The sequence below is a fragment of the Brienomyrus brachyistius genome, unplaced genomic scaffold (genome assembly GCF_023856365.1).
Source record: "Brienomyrus brachyistius isolate T26 unplaced genomic scaffold, BBRACH_0.4 scaffold32, whole genome shotgun sequence".
Lineage (NCBI taxonomy): Eukaryota > Metazoa > Chordata > Actinopteri > Osteoglossiformes > Mormyridae > Brienomyrus > Brienomyrus brachyistius.
The window spans coordinates 1709183-1726132 of NW_026042307.1; the positions used below are offsets into that span (position 1 = coordinate 1709183).

The window sequence follows — 16950 nt, forward strand, 5'->3', positions numbered from 1 at the left end:
TTGCATATATTGTGGGATTACTTGCTATAACAGGACATCCTAACGTAAAAAGAAAACTTATTTTGTAAGAATAATAAATATTAATTCCCCTTCCCAGCATTTTAAGTAAAAATAAGTAGAACAAACATTAATACAAATATATATGCTAGCTTTAGGACCCGGTGCTGCTTGGCGTGTTTCATTTACTACTTCTGCTTGTCGTGCTGCCTAATATAGATTACTGAGCTGAACGTGAGGAGAAAGTAACTGGAATGAGAATATACTGAATGAAAGACAATTGAAATATCCTGTAAGGTTCACGGTAAGCGTGATCACATATAAAGGATTTCGCGCTTTTGTCGTTCATGCGCGCTCGTCCACGGTAACCTCGCGCGCTCCCTGCACCCTCGCTTAGCCCTCACTGAACACTAGTTGACATCTACTCGCTGTTTCTTCGGCTCAACTTTCCTGTATTTTTTCATCCTCGAGAGCAGTGCACGGTGGCAAGTCCCCCATTTCAGGTAAGCTTCGTATGAAACATCATCATTTCGCTTACCTTGATAAATACATTAGGGCCGCAGTCTATTAACACATTACGGATTTTCCCCCCCATGCAACAGATGCGAGGTTACAACAGCCACTTGGAATCAGTATTAATAAATTTTTTCTGAAAGACATCGCTTGTGGAAAACAAGATCCGCTAAAGTTATTGTAAATCCGCCACGTCATCGTTAACGGAACAAATACTGGCTGCTGTGTATAGACAAGAAGACATAAATATAATGAAAGTTATATTTCTGAACAACTTAATCGATTTGAATTTTTTCCCCTCTTTTTTTTGGTGTGACTCTCAGCCATGAGGGAGCTGGTGAACAATGCTCATGGATTACTCATCTGGTTTAGTTTGACGGTGCTTTGCCTTTGGCAGATGGGGTAAGTGTCATTACCTTCTTATTTTAATGAATGTATTATAAGTAGCCCAGGCAGTGAGCGGTAGTGGCGACACCGATGAAAGACATCAGATCCAGTGCATGTTCATCAGCCTCCACGATTCACCATAATGAGTCTGTGCCACCTTAATGCCTGCACATTAAAGAAAAACGTGAACGCAAAGTGTGGACAACGGCTATTCTCAGCCCAGTGCACAACTGCGTAGATATGGAGCAAAGAGCTCCATTACATGGTCATATTTCAATCAATTCACTTTTAATGCAATTAAAACATTTATATGTGGTCACATACAGTAAACAACTGACTCTAGTTAGATTGTCAGCACTTTTCATTTTAAAACATTTTGAATTACTAATTGAAACTAGTAATAATGTGTCAACAGCTTACTTTAATAGAAATATTTATGATTTATGAATGGGAAGTTAACTATTCTATTTTGAATATTTTATGTTAAATGATAATTATTTGTGTTGTTGATAACTGTATAGGATTGAGCAAGAGTCACCCCATACAATATTAATTAACATTTAATATTTTCAGTGTTTTACCTTCCAAGTCCCGGGGGTTGGGTCCACAAAGCAAGATTTTTCAGCTGAATGATGCTGAAATTATTTTAAGATAATGTATGACGGGGGGTTTCACAAAGCAAGATTTCTCAGTTAGAGAAACTGTAATGGCTGCCATTACAGTAGGTGTTCTCTATCGCTGAAAATGGAAGATTGTGGCTGACGTTATCAGAAAGTCTCAAAAGAAAGCGAATCTCCTACAAGAAGAATGTAAATTCACCAGACTACATGCTTAGTGGCCTCTTAACTAGGTGCATCTATAAGACCCACTTCTGCGCCCAGAATTGCATAATGAGTTGTGTGTTTAAGGATGCTATTATGTTCACCACTGTTGTTCTTAGTTTCTTATTTTTACACTAGTGGCCTTCCTGTTGGCTTTAACAAGACTGGCCACTCTCCTCTGACCTCTCTGCTTAAAAAGGTTTTTATGAACACAGAATTGCAATTTAATAGATGCTCTGTGTTTCTCTCACTGTTCTCTATATACTAGGTAGTACATGATAATTTCAGGAAGGAGGCTGTTTCTGAGATTTGGGAATGTTTGGCACCAATAATCATAAAAATTTTAATTCTGAATATAGGAATATTTTATGTCTGGCGATATGCAAAAGAATAATTGCACTACCTAGACAAAAGGCTGCATTTTATATCAAGCCGGACGATGTGCCATGTGCCCGTGGCGGGAACCGCGTCAAGTGGTTCATACCAAGACGGACAATCTACCACGTGTCTGTGGCGGGAACCGGGTCGCATGGTTCATACCAAGACGGACAATGTACCACGTGCCCGTGGCGGGAACCGCGTCAAGTGGTTCATACCAAGACGGACAATGTACCACGTGTCTGTGGCGGGAACCAGGTTGTGTGGTTCATACCAAGACGGACAATGTACCACGTGCCCGTGGCGGGAACTGCGTTGAGTGGTTCATACCAAGACAGACAATGTACCACGTGTCTGTGGCGGGAACCGCGTCGAGTGGTTCATACCAAGATGGGTGATGCACCACGTGCCCGTGGCGGGAACCGCGTCGAGTGGTTCATACCAAGATGGACGATGTACCATGTGCCTGTGGTGGGAACCGGGTCGAGTGGTTTATACCAAGCCGTGTGATGCACCACGTGCCCATGGTGGGAACTGCATCGAGTGGTTCATACCAAGACAGACAATATACCACGTGTCTGTGGCGGGAACCGCGTCGAGTGGTTCATACCAATATGGGTGATGCACCACGTGCCCGTGGCGGGAACCGCGTCGAGTGGTTCATACCAAGGCGATTGATGCACCACGTGCCCGTGGCGGGAACCGCGTCGAGTGGTTCATACCAAGACGGATGATGCACCACGTGCCCGTGGCGGGAACCGCGTCGAGTGGTTCATACCAAGACGGACGATGTACCACGTGCCCGTGGCGGGAACCGCGTCGAGTGGTTCATACCAAGACGGACGATGTACCACGTGCCCGTGGCGGGAACCGCGTCGAGTGGTTCATACCAAGACGGACGATGTACCACGTGCCCGTGGCGGGAACCGCGTCGAGTGGTTCATACCAAGACGGACGATGTACCACGTGCCCGTGGCGGGAACCGCGTCGAGTGGTTCATACCAAGACGGACGATGTACCACGTGCCCGTGGCGGGAACCGCGTGGAGTGGTTCATACCAAGCCGGGCGATGCACCACGTGCCCGTGGCGGGAACCGCGTCGAGTGGTTCATACCAAGCCGGGCGATGCACCACGTGCCCGTGGCTGGAACCACGTCGAGTGGTTCATACCAAGATGGACGATGTACCACGTGCCCGTGGCGGGAACCACGTCGAGTGGTTCATACCAAGATGGACGATGTACCACGTGCCCGTGGCGGGAACCACGTCGAGTGGTTCATACGAAGCCGGGTGATGCACCACGTGCCCGTTGCGGGAACCTCGTCGAGTGGTTCATACCAAGATGGACGATGTACCACGTGCCCGTGGCGGGAACCGCGTCGAGTGGTTCATACCAAGCCGGGTGATGCACCACGTGCCTGTGGCGGGAACCGCGTCGAGTGGTTCATACCAAGACGGACAATGTACCACGTGCCCGTGGCGGGAACCGCGTCGAGTGGTTCATAACAAGCCGGGTGATGCACCACGTGTCTGTGGTGGGAACCCGGTCACATGTACCATTGGGAAACCGGGTCATGTACCACGTGTCTATGGTGGGAACTGGGTTGCGTGGTTCATACCAAGCCGGGTGATGCATCATGTGTCTGTGGCGGGAACCAGGTCACGTGGTTCATACCAAGCCGGACAATGTGCCCGTGGCGGGAACCGCGTCGCATGGTTCATGCCAAGCCGATTGATGTACCACGTGTCATGGTATCTAGTGGAGGGTAAGATTCTTTTCCCCAGAGATACGCACATTTACATTTTTTCAATTCTGTTATGTGCGCGTGCAGCTCCAAAGCAGATGACAGCACAACTGACGCATTTAAAAACAACATCACCCTCTTCACGAAAATCCTCGACAGCCTCCTGGATGGTTACGATAATCGGCTTAGGCCTGGACTGGGAGGTGAGACCGTTATATTGCCGATTATTGCATAATAGGTAATATGACAATGTTTTGGTGAAATTTATAGTGTCAGCATTTAGAATACTGAGTGAAAGCCTGATGAATGCTAGTCTTTGAAAAAAGCTGTAGCAAAGTAAAATCCACTAGAAATGACAACCAATGAAAATCTCTCTGACATGACACATGATCACGATGTTAGTGGTTTGCTCTGCTATAGACATTTCTGTGGGCTTAGATCCAAGCATAGGCGTATTAGGCAGCTGCCTAGGGTCCAGCCAGCTCTAGGGGGAACAGAGAGTGTCGGGGGGGGGGTCTACTCTGTGTGTATGTGTGTATGTATATACACACATTAATGGACAAAATACTTCAGAAATGACTGCATTAATATTGGCACTAATTGTTATAATCAATAATAGAATGTTATAAATATCCTACACTGGGTGATTAAATAAGTAACTAGAGTAATAGTTGAACAAAGTTCTGCAGTCTCGAACAGTTGAAAGTGTTTTGTGTGTGTGTGTGTGTGTGTATCCTGTATGATATTTTTACCGTGTGTGTGTGATATTTTATTGATATATATTTTTAAAAAGCAGTATTATGTCTGTTGTTTTCCAAAAAAACTTGCACAGTGGGGTTGGGGGTTGGCACAATATAGGCTGAACCTACCCAGCATCCTCTCCCCCCAGTACCCCCACCCATCCTGGGTATGTTTTGCTGAAGGATAGTTGCTAACAATGTTAGTGATGTTCATAGTTGGAACCATGCAGCTAAACGGTCTGACTGATGAGAGCTTTTTGGATCTGCACCCTCGGTTTTCTCTCATCCGCCTCTCAGAAATCAGTATGACGTAAGGTGTGTGTCTCTCTCTCTCTAATGTCTGTCCTATCTGCACTAGATGTACACATATTGGCTTAATTGTTTTTAAAATGACTTCCCATTCAATCTCAATATAGTCGCTGTGTAAACGAAAGTTAGCCCACCCCTTAGCTGCATCGTTTTACATACAGTGCTACCTCGGTATACGTCCGCTTTGGAATAAGTGCAACTTGGTATACGTCCTGTTTGGACGTGAAAAATTTTGCTTGGTATACAAACTTTGTTTGGAATACGACTCACGTGCTAGAAGTTGTATGGGTCAAAATGAATCAAGACACCGCGTGCTACCCTTGTTTACCTCTCTCGAGACAAAGTCACGACTGCCCACGAGCATCAGTTCTTATGGGAAAAATTTATTTGGTATACATCCTGATTGATATAACTCCAAGGATCTGGAACGGATTAAGGATATATACCGAGGTGCCTCTGTAATACGTTACACATAACCAAATACAGTTATGTTTTGTGAGCGTGTTGTGTGTTAGAGCATTGTGTGTTCACAATGCAATACATCAAGTTTTCACAATATTTATGTGTTAAAAATATACAATATAGCCAAATATTACTTATATTGGACAGTGGAAGTTGGTAATATGTTGGTGATGCCATGAGTTGGGCCAGCAGACACAAAGCAGTGCCGACAAAACTTACTTCTGCTCAATGTTGTCTGTATTACAAAATATTTCCATACATCGGAAGACGAATGTGTTTTCGTCACCAGTTTTCGTTAACTTTTCTCCTTTTCACTTATTTTTATAAAATTTTTTACAAACACGTCAAAAGATCTGTGGGTGAGACCTACAGCATGGATACTTTCCTGACAGTGGAGATACCATGATCAAGTAGGTGGTTCACCCAGGGTGAGGCCCAGCCATTGCACTGCGGCTGTGCTGAGCCCTGCCAATTCCCCAACTGTGGGAATCTCCACTGCATAATTTCTGATAGTGGGGGACTGCGTTCACGCTCTCCCCTGATTTTTTTTTTTTGTTTTTGTGGGCAGTGGTGTCTTAATGGTTAGGAAAGCGCACTTGTAATTGAAAGGTTGCAGAGTCGAATCCCTGACCAGCAAGGTACCCTGAGGTACCCTGAAAGAGATACCGCCCACCAGCACTGCTCCCCAGGTGCTGAATTAGCTGCCCCCTGCTATGTCATGGTGTTACATATGGGTTAAATGGTATGTGCTGTTGTGTGTCAACAATGACCACTGATCACCTAATTCTAATTCTCTAATTCTGGATGAGAATCATTATGTCTCGGAGAGGGCATGCAGTGGTCATGCGAAAACTTGTTAAGCTTTGTTTCCTATGACATTTTAGCACAACCTATTGCTGGTTTGAACGCAGCAGACTCTTGCAGTCCTTGCGATGTGATGATCGCATGGGCGTGGAATGCCTTGTCAATATTAATAGTGCACATCGTGCAAGCCTGGTGGCACAGTGGTGCAGTAGGTATTGCTGTCAACATACAGTGCCACTTTTTGCATGTGAAGTTTGCATGTTCACCCTGCGTGTGAGTGGCTTTTTGGCGGATTCTTCAGTTTCCTTCCACTGTCCAAAAACATGCATCTTAAAAGTAAATTGGAGTGCCTAAATTTCCAGCATGTGTAACTGAGTGTAAACCAATTGCAATGCATATAATCCATCCATCCATTTTCCAAACTGCTTATTCTACTGGGTTGCGGGGGGTCCAGATCCTATCCCAGAAGCAATGGGCATGAGGCAGGGAACAACCCAGGATGGGGGGCCAGCCCATCGCAGGGCACACTCACAGTAAATTCACAGTAAAATCGATTCGTTTGGTGGATGAGATTTTAGGTGTCTTACATGGCTAATTAAAGCAAACATTAAACATTAACATCTTCCTTGCAGTGAAGCACAAAACAAAGAACTGACTAACTGCACATTGCACAAATATTTGAGGGATATTAGAGATTTTGGGGCGGAAGCAATGGCGCCAGAGAGTTTGAGATTGGGACATGGGGATGCGACTTAAATATACAATTGTATTTAATTTATTATGGAGTGGATGAATGAAACAAAGTTAAATACCCCCGCCCTCCGGAGGTCCCTACACTCCAGAGCAGGACATCAGTGGTTTCATGCTTCTGTTTGTGCATAAGGCTCAGGCGTGTCTGAGTGAGACAAGGTTGAAAATGGGTAATGGCAGAGTCTCTGTGTTTCCATAGTTTCCCAGCGAGGCTTTGGTGCCATGGCAACACACTCTTTCTTTCGCATACTATATACTTCATTTTAGGTGGAGTATTTAGGTGGAATTTCCCTTATTGTGTTAATGTGTGTACCATTTGTTGCATTCTTATTTGTCATCCACCTTATCCAGAGTGTACAGGCTTTGCTTTCGAAGACTCTGTGAAACGGTGTACAGTAAATTCATGAAATATATATTAGAAAAATACTTTCCCTATCTGTATATCCAGGGTACATTATTTAACCTTTATAACAGAACGACATACTCAAAAATAACACAGGCCCTGAGATAATGCACTGCTTTCAAGAGATAACACAACATTCTCCAACCTGCAGAAATATTTCCATCAAAGGAAATTTGTTGGTGTCCAGACCAGGGATTATTTACTGAAAGTATATTTTTAGTGTGTAGATAAAGGGCTCTTTTCATTTTCATTTAATCTGTGGGCGTTTTTGTTGAGGCAGTACCTCCTGGTGCTTGTCTCTGTAACAACAACAATAATAATAATGAATGACAACAAACAGTGGCACGGAAAAATCGTATACAGATCTGTACATTCATTTTGATTTGTCAATATACTGTTCACAACAAATTAAATAAGTAGATAAATAAATGATGCAAATAATTAGGTGCAACGAAAAGTGTATAAAGTTTGGGCACAGCTAGTAGTTCCCATTTTCTTCTCTGAGTTTCAAGACGGTATATAAGAATAACTTTTATAGGATCATTCATTAACCAGCTATGGTGAATGAGTGGAGAAGCCCGCAAATTCAAGGTTGCAGCTGTACGTATAAACAGTCCCTGGTGACATATTATGCTGACTGGAAATGTACAGCTCTGCTCCGAATCCAATAAAGGAATAAATGTGATGTATGGATAGAAAGTTCATTGGCTTCTGAAGATTAACAGTAATAATTTCACGAGCAGCGCTTGCTTAAAGTTAGCTTTTGCTGACTCCTGCAGATCACAGGTAATTCTTCTAACAGGGCTGATGTTGTTTATTGGCATTAGAAGCTATTGTCAGAGTCGATGGAGGTTGGCCAGCACATTTATTACCGTTTATTGGAAGTGTTATTTTAAAGAAAATGATTTCATCACAGTTAGCTTGAGGTAAAGGAGTCATCGGTGCCGTAATTAACGTCTGGCTGTTCAGTTAATACATTTTGGTATAATTTCATAACGGCTCGCAATCTGCTGATTCCATGTGCTTTTCTGACCTCTCCTGTTTTTTTAATGGTTGTGTAGCGCAGTGATCATCATCCAAAACAAGGGTCCAGCACACCAGCTTGCCTGTGACAAATGACCTATTCTACAAACTCATTGTAGGAGATTGCATGGGCCATGTTGATTGATTGTTGTAGTGCTGCATCCAAAATGTTTGTGATATGTGATTGAGTTTGCTCTTCTTTTTATAAATGTTCGAGAGCCTAGTTGGTCTTGCACTTTGGGGCTGATAGAATCATCATGCGATGGCCTCCTTCACGTTGTCATCGACATTTTCCTGTGTGTGAGACCTATGATTTATTTCAATTATCCATCCATGAACCTACCGTCCATGACACTTATATAGCACATGATGCCACCAACACACTAGGAGAGCAAGTTTCCTTATTCATATATTTTACATGGGGCAATTTCAAACTCCAATCCTGGTGGGTGTTTCACAAAGTAGGATTTCTCAGTTAGCTGGGTTATTTTAAGGTAGAAGTATTGATCATCCAATGAGTTTAGGTCAGGAGCATTCCTATTGGACAATCATGAATTATAGCTTAAGTTAACCCAGCTAACTGAGAGATCCTGCTGTGTGGAACACCCCCTGGAAGACTACAGTGTGTAGCCTTTATTTTCTAATCTTGAAATTAACTTTGATTTAATATGCATGATCACATGGATATTCAGCAAGTAAAAGTAAGTTAAAGGATGGGATTTGTATGCGACCACTTCCAAATAAATAGGCAATGAGTTTCACTTAGGCACTGAGTTCATGCTGTGTACTGATTGGTTGGTGTCCTGTTATCATGTATGTGTCATTAATGTTAATGTGAAACAGCTGGATGAGTCTTTCAATGAAGGAAACAGACCAATAAAAGCGCAAGAGGAACTGAATTATTTAGCCAAGCACAGGAGCCTGTCAGTTTTAAAGTAGTTTGTAAATCCTGAAGTAGCTCAAAGTGTCCACCCTGACATGGATTATCTGCTCACCCTACTTGCAATGCATTCATTCTGAGAAGGAGATGAAAGAACCTGACTGCTGAATCATTTTGTAGCTCTGCACTGAAAACAGTTATTTTAATCAGAGCCTGTATTATACAGGATTATGTTTAATAAGGGCTACAGGTGACCATTTCATCCAGCGTGTCCAATCCTCCCATTTATGCATAATGCATGTTTAAAAACACAAAATAGGTTCTTATACATGGTAAAGTATAAATATATGCAAGATTCCTTTTGTATCCCTGGATCGATGATTTAGAAATGAAGCAGCACATCCTAATGTATTCATGATATATTTAAATGTTACATTTATACTTTATCAGAATAATGTTCCATGAATTATGCTAAAGGGCAGTTCCTTGTTTTCTGGGAACATTGGCCTTTTGAGAGTTTTGTTTATTCTAGCTTAAAATGTAGGTCAGCTTTCTGGGAACGTGTTGGGAGCTGTGTGTATTAGTTAGGCTTGCCACTGTGCGTGTTCTCATTAGGATGCTCTTATAAGCAGAGAGGGAAAATAATAGTGAAGAGCGTGCACTTTGAATGCATGGTGCTAAGCCAAAATGAATGCATTGTATGACTCACTTGTAGAACTGTTACTATGGAAGCACGGTTATGGGCTCTGATTTCGCTGTGAAACCCAAGAAGCTCCATGTTCTAAGCAGCTGTAAAAGTTGAACATCATATCATAGTTATTGTTAGTGCTATGAATCTCATGTTTTTTGTTGTTTGTGTCTTTTGTAGATCGTGTGACGGAAGTCAAGACTGACATTTATGTTACTAGTTTTGGTCCCGTTTCAGACGCAGATATGGTGAGTTTCAAAATTACGCCATGCTGTGTGTGTTAGGAGTAGTGTATCCACGGAAACCATCACCTTAATCCCTCTGATGTTTTTTTTTTCTGACAAAATGTTGTGTCTGGTAACTAAAGATATTCTCATCTAATGAACAGATAGGCTTTCAAGTTCTTGTGTTTTATTTTCTGTTCTCATTTATTTGTAGCTTTTATTCATTTAAAAGGGCAGAAAAATAAATCAATTCTTTATTGTTTGGTAGAAAAAGGACAGATATACTGTGCATTGTACACATGAGTGGTTTAAAGCACTTTTGATTTCTTTTATTGTTGTGATTTAGCAGGTGTTAAGTGTTTCTAATTGGTATTTAATTTCTCCTACCAAAATGTTTCCGACTGATTTTCTGCACATCTTATACTGAATGTTTTATCTTCAGCCAAAACTGAGTATTAGATTAAAAACCTGAACCTGGGTGAAGACAGAACCGAAAGATTTGATTAATGCTATTTCCTTAGTTGCACGATGTTCCTGTCTGAGAGGAGCCCTTTACACTCACAAATTACTCCATAATTAGTAGTGATGAATGCAGCCACATACATTCTGTAGTTATTGATTAATCTGGGTTTACAAGCATTAGGAATGTGAAGGCGAGTAGTTGGTCGTACTGTCACGAAATGTATGAATAACAAATGCATCCGAAACAAGGTATTCATTTCCTGGGAAATTGCATAGATATACATCTGTTTCTGTCTCCATTTTGTTTTTTTCTGCTGCCTTTTACAGGAGTCCGGGCAAACAATTGTTACCAGCCAGCCAAAATGAACACATTCATTAACAGAATTAATGGTTCATGCCCACGCCATAAGCAGAATCCCAAACAGGGTGGAAGTACATCCTGGGATCAAAATAACTGATCCCATAGCATGATGAATCAACAAGTCAAAAGACACATGGAAAACCAAAAACCCAGCCAATACTTCTATCCACCCTGAGAAAGAACCCATATCTTTATCCTGACTGAATAGAGGTTTCTTTATGCCAGAAACCCATTTGAGGGATATTAGGGATATTGAAGGAGGTTTACTCTGATGCATTGAATTTGTTTCTGTCCAGGAAAAAAAAACACTTAAAACACCATGTTCTACCTTCTCGGATGACTGATACCACCTTTTCCTTGGCAGAATCACAGTCAAAATAACTAAAATTGCATCTGAGCTCCGATGGTCTACATCCTTTTTTTTGTAGAACCACCATGGGAGTAGCATACACATTCGAGGACTAAGCCTTCCAACTGTGTGAAAGGCTGTTTACAAACCAATATCAGTATTATAATTTGCTAATAGATAGTTGATGAGTTAATGTAGCGCCAAGTCAGTGGTATCGGTAAATTTATAGCCATATGATATTGCTTTGTCTTAATAAACAGCTGTTGTAAAGCTATAATGTAAAGTACATAAGCCATATGAGTTTGGAGCTGGTTTTTGTTGGCTTGTCAACCATTAACACACTATATGGACAAAAGTATTGGGACACGTGGCCATTACACCTACAGGAACTTTAATGACATCCCATTCTAATCCATAGGCTTCTATATGGAGTTGGTCCCTCCATTGCAGCTATAACAGCTGTCACCCTTCTGGGAAAGCTGTCCACAAGATTTAGGAGTGTGTCAATTGTATATTTTCCCCATTCAAGCTAATGAGCATTTGTGAGGCCGCACACTGATGCTGGATATGCAGGCCTGGCTCTCGGTCTCTATTCTGGTTCATCTGTTACCCTGCTACCATTTGACCATTTTGAACATACAGACAGCTTGCTTAGCAAGCTAACTACAACACTAGCCAAAAGGCTTCTGTGCCCTTGCATGCGACAGAATGAACGAAATACTATGAGCCAACACCTCTGTCCACGGTGAAACTTGTCAGTCGTTTTCATTAATGTTATTGGTAGCAATAATGTTTTTATCCCATCTATTTGAGATGCTTACCAAACACCATGCAGACAAGCCTGGCTTCCAGGCGAGTGTGAAATGTCTGACTGCATGTCTGTCTGTCCAGTCAACGCTGCCTAAGCAAAAACTATGTATAAAGCTCTCATAGACTCCTAGTGAAGCATTCGTCGTCGAGCGAATAAGCTTTCAGCTATTCTCCATTTAGACAAAGCGTACAAGAATCGTCCATAGACTTCCTGAATCACTGTGTCAATGGCCATCTATGGGATGTATTTATCCTGGATTGAAAGTTAAAGTTAACGTATGTGTTGTCGAAAGCAAATCTTGTGAAATGATCAGCGCTGTGGTTCAGTTAGTAAGATAAATTAATTGCCGTTAAAGATGAATTAAGTTTAAAATAAATTAATTGCAGTTAAAATTTATTTACATTGGTACATTGATGAATTCAATTGTTTTGGCAATTTTATAGGGGAAGCTGAGCTTCCCATGTAGCCTTACAGCAATTGCTTGTCTTCTAAGCACCTACCATACACACAATCTGTCCATCTTCTGTATTGCTTTTTCCATTTGGGTTTGTGGGCAATGGAGCCTATTCCTGACTGATGGGAGCAAGGCAGGGACCAACCCAGGATGGGGCTCCAACCCATAGCAGGATGCGCATTCTAACGCATTCACGCAATACAGCCACCTTGGGAACCCCAGTCCAAAGTTGTATGTTATTGGACAATGGGCAGAAACTGGAAGATGTGGTGTAATGCCAGGCACACATGGGGGAGAATGTGCAAACTCCACACACAAAGCAGTTATCCACTCTGCCTCCCTCAATAGGCAATAGGTTCACAAAATAAAATTATACACAGCTATCAGAAATGTATTGTGAAAGATGCGCCTAAGCGATGGGGGTAGTCTTTGTTTTAGTGGCAGAATATCATTGGATACAGAAATTATGGAAAGTATATACAGCTAATTTAAGTAATGACACAAATAGGCTAGGCTACCCCAAGAGGCTAAAGGGCACATAGCTTATTGTGAAGTATGGCTAACCTCTCATCAAACCTGGTCTTCTTTTAACATGTAGTTGCATTGCGGTCATGCTGTTGCATCATTTAAGTGTGCTTTGCAGTACTGACATACTGCTTGAAAAATGGAGAAGGCAAATTTTAATTAATGCTTTTTTGAAAAGTCATTACAGTTCTAAGTTTGTCATGTTTTTCTTTTGTGGAACGGTTTCTACTTTGTTATACTGCTGTGTATCTCTGTTTTGTATAGTGTCCTTCTTATGGGGGAGCCATGAACGAGAGGAACCCCTAGATATTTAAACCTTGTTTGGTGACTCCGTGTTACTTCCTATACAATAATCTACCGTAATGTTATACAAGAAAAGCAATTCCAGAGATTCATTACTCTGAAGTGCAGTTGTCTCTACTTTAGATAATATGCAGATGTTATTGAGCCCCAGAGCCTTAAAATAACTTACAAACAGCAGGAGGCATAACCCCACCAGGTTTCGGTAATCATGCCATGGTAAGTGATCACAATCCCCGCTAATCTATTTGGTGACACCCATCCAGCATTTCTAGCCTTAATACTCATTAGGATAGTTTAGAGCAGTGTTTCTCAGCCTGGTCCTCAGGGACTTCCAGACGGTCCGCATATTTGCTCCCTCCCAGCTCGAACGTGGACTGTCTTCAGGTCCCCAAGGACTGAGTTGGAGAACACTGGTTTCGAAGGCCAGCTGGGTGGATTGAAGGAGGCAAGACAATTTAGGGGAAGGAGAAGCACCCTTATGAGAAGGATGTGCTGCATATTTGTTATTCTTTGCATTCAGCAGGTTATTAGCTTTGCTTTTTTATTTAGCGTACCTGAAAAGAATCTTTTTCCATTTTGTATTGATTTTAATAGAGCTTTTTGTCTACTTACAGCCTGTACTATAAATGTGTTTTGTCCATTTGGTGTCCTTTGCGATTTTTATAGACCCTTTAGACATTTAGTTTCTTGAGGGTATTTTCCTGAAATTCTCCTCAATTTCACAAGAAATTTCATGTTGTTGATAAACTAGCCAGCGTGTTTTGTGCAAGGTTGACACGGATGGGGCTGGATTGTTTGCCACAGTATTCAAACAGCTAACCCGATTCCCTCCGTTTGGGCTGAATTAATTGGGAGGGAGGCATTGGGCTCAGCAGTCTGAAGACTTCCATGTTTCATTTCCTTGTGTATCACAAAATTCAAAGAAACACTGAATGTCAGCGCCTTCTTCATTCCTTTTATTCCCTGTATGTGTGACTATGTGAGCTAAAAGATGTGTCCAATTGTAAGATGAAATGAGCATAAATGTGGAAAATTGGGCATTTGGCATGTACTTTCATGTAAATTTTTCGCAGTTTGTAATAATTGTAAGTTTCCAAGATATGAAGGGATCTCTCTTCTCCAGGATATGTTCCACAGCTAAAAGGCTTATTCTGTCAATCCAAGAAACAGGCATTATCTACTATAATGTGACTTCACAGAGCCCAAGGGTATCGTTTTCCTGAATATGTTACAGGAGCGTTTGGCAGTGGAAGTGGCCTCTTTATCCGCCTGTTTCTCGTTCCCTGTTCTTCACTTTTTTCAAATAAATGTTCTTTCTCTCTCACCCCACTGAAAGATCCCAAACCATAATTCTCATAGTAGTAGGTCTTTCTGTGAGCTTGCAGCCTCTTTGTTTTTGGGTTTAGGCCCCGGCTCTGCCTTCCACTATGTTTGCATTTTTTGTGTTTGTTGTTCCCCACTTCGTTCTTAAATCTGTATCCACCCCTCTCCCCAAAAATTGCATTTTTTATATTCCAACTCCAAAAATCGTAAATCTTCGAAATTGTGTGAATTGCTTTTCCACCACACCAGGTACCGTACTTTCGGTACTTCCATAAAAAACCAAAAGTATGGTACTTCTTGGGGGTGGCATGGTGGTGCAGTGGTTAGCACTGTCGCCTCACACCTCTGGGACCCGGGTTCGAGTCTCCGCCTGGGTCACATGTGTGTGGAGTTTGCATGTTCTCCCCATGTCGTCGTGGGGTTTACTCCGGTTTCCCCCCACAGTCCAAAAACATGCTGAGTTGGAGTTACGAAATTGCCCGTAGGTGTGCATGTGTGAGTGACTGGTGTGTGAGTGTGCCCTGCCCCCCCCATCCTGGGTTGGTCCCTGCTATATCATGACATCACATAAAGTATGGGTTAAATGCAGAAGACATATTTTGTTGTTGCACACTGTGTGCTGTGGTGTGTCAACAATGACCACTGATCTCTAAATTCTAAATCTGTTTTATAATTGTTGTGTTAACAACGCAAACGGAATGACAAGCCGCTTCAGTCTGAAACCGTGCATTTTACTTTTCATTTCAAATAAAACACTGGGGGGTTTCCTCCAGGTACTCCGGTTTCCCCCCACAGTCCAAAAACATGCTGAGGCTAATTGGACTTGCTAAATTGCCCGTAGGAATGCATGTGTGAATGAATGGTGTATGAATGTGCCCTGCGATGGGCTGGCCCCCCATCCTGGGTTGGTCCCTGCCTCTTGCCCATTGCTTCCGGGATAGGCTCCAGACTCCCCGTGACCCAGTAGGATAAGCAGTTTGGAAAATAATAATAATAATAAAATAATAATATAATTTTTGTGTGCTTATTTTAATTTCTTTTTCTTGTTTTAAGCACTTGTTACAGTGCTATGTAAATTAAGGTTTATTGGTTGAGATTTTTATATTAGCAAGAAATATTGAACAGTAAACTTTGGCACTATGATCTTTTTGCTATAATGCAACGTAAAAGTTGACACTTTTGTGATATACAAGTGAGGATCTGAGATCAGAGTCAACCAGTCCCTGGAGCACCCAAGGGTAGCGGTCTTAGTCAGGGGCCTAGCGGTGAATCAAGCCAACCTGGGGAAGTTGAACCAGCAACCTTCTGATCAAGTACTAATGTGCAGAGCCTCCAAAATACTGATAACGGTGAACATTCACATGCAATCAGCCATGTTAGGGTACGTTAAAACCACGTAGCTATTCTCCTTTCTGCAACTTTGAACCATTTTACTTGTAGATGATTACATATTCAGTTGAAGCTGCTTGAGTCTCATCTGCCACGTTGGGGCCTCCTTGTTCATCCACAAGCGATGTTGTCTGCTGTTTGTTTTTCTTACAGCTGAGGAGTACTCATCACTAGTTGTTATATTGGTGTTAAAACTGTGATCCAGCTACTGTGTTACCGGTGTGGATTTGCAGTGTTCATGCTGCAGTTCATATGTAGCATTTGTAATAGCTTTTGGATATTTTTATTTATTTATTTTTAATATTTATAAAAAAAAAAAATGTACGGTGGCCCAGACAGGTCAACGGAAATACAAAATCCAGAACAGAAATACAAAAGCTGCAACACGAATGAAAAAGCCTCAACGGAAATGGACCACAATGAAAATGAAGCAAAAACGTTACATCATTTATTACAGTAAAATCCCGTTATAGTGGACTCTCTTATAACGGAATATCGTTTATTACGGACAAGGTTCGCTGGTCCTGTCCGTGCGCCTTTAAGAACATGCAGAAAAAGTATCGGATATAGCGGACTTGCATATAACGGAATTTCGCTTTTAACGGACAAGCAATTTGGTCCCCAGGGCCGCTTTTAGCTGTGGTTTTGTTCGCTATAACGGACATGCAGGCTCCGCCGACAAGGCGCGTGGCGTGCCGGTGATATCCAGTGCATATACATAGTCGGGATTATTAATAGTCACGCATCTGGTAAAGTTGGATTACTACATGTACAATATAATAATCAATACCACAAGTGCGTCTGCTGGGGTGTGGCATGAGTAAATGGTCTGCTGTAGTTGTGTTCTGG

The 16950-nt window shown here is 42.0% G+C and overlaps 1 protein-coding gene and 1 non-coding gene across 3 annotated transcripts in view; both read left to right on the forward strand.

Moving 5' to 3' along the window:
- The first annotated feature begins 295 nt into the window (after positions 1-295).
- LOC125721158 (gamma-aminobutyric acid receptor subunit alpha-2-like) overlaps positions 296-16950 on the forward strand; it is an 80683-nt gene continuing 64028 nt past the window's right edge. The window contains exons 1-5 of one of the 2 annotated variants that reach the window (XM_048997185.1): positions 296-301; positions 474-500; positions 834-912; positions 3929-4044; positions 10081-10148. In XM_048997185.1, the coding sequence (XP_048853142.1) occupies positions 836-912; positions 3929-4044; positions 10081-10148 (261 nt within the window). In that variant the 5' untranslated portion in view covers positions 296-301; positions 474-500; positions 834-835. Of the gene's footprint in view, positions 302-363; positions 501-833; positions 913-3928; positions 4045-10080; positions 10149-16950 lie in introns of those variants that run through there. The other variant, XM_048997186.1, reaches the window with a different exon arrangement.
- Positions 5730-5893, forward strand: LOC125721224 (U1 spliceosomal RNA). Its single transcript, XR_007385739.1, has one exon. It is a non-coding gene; the product is annotated as a U1 spliceosomal RNA (small nuclear RNA).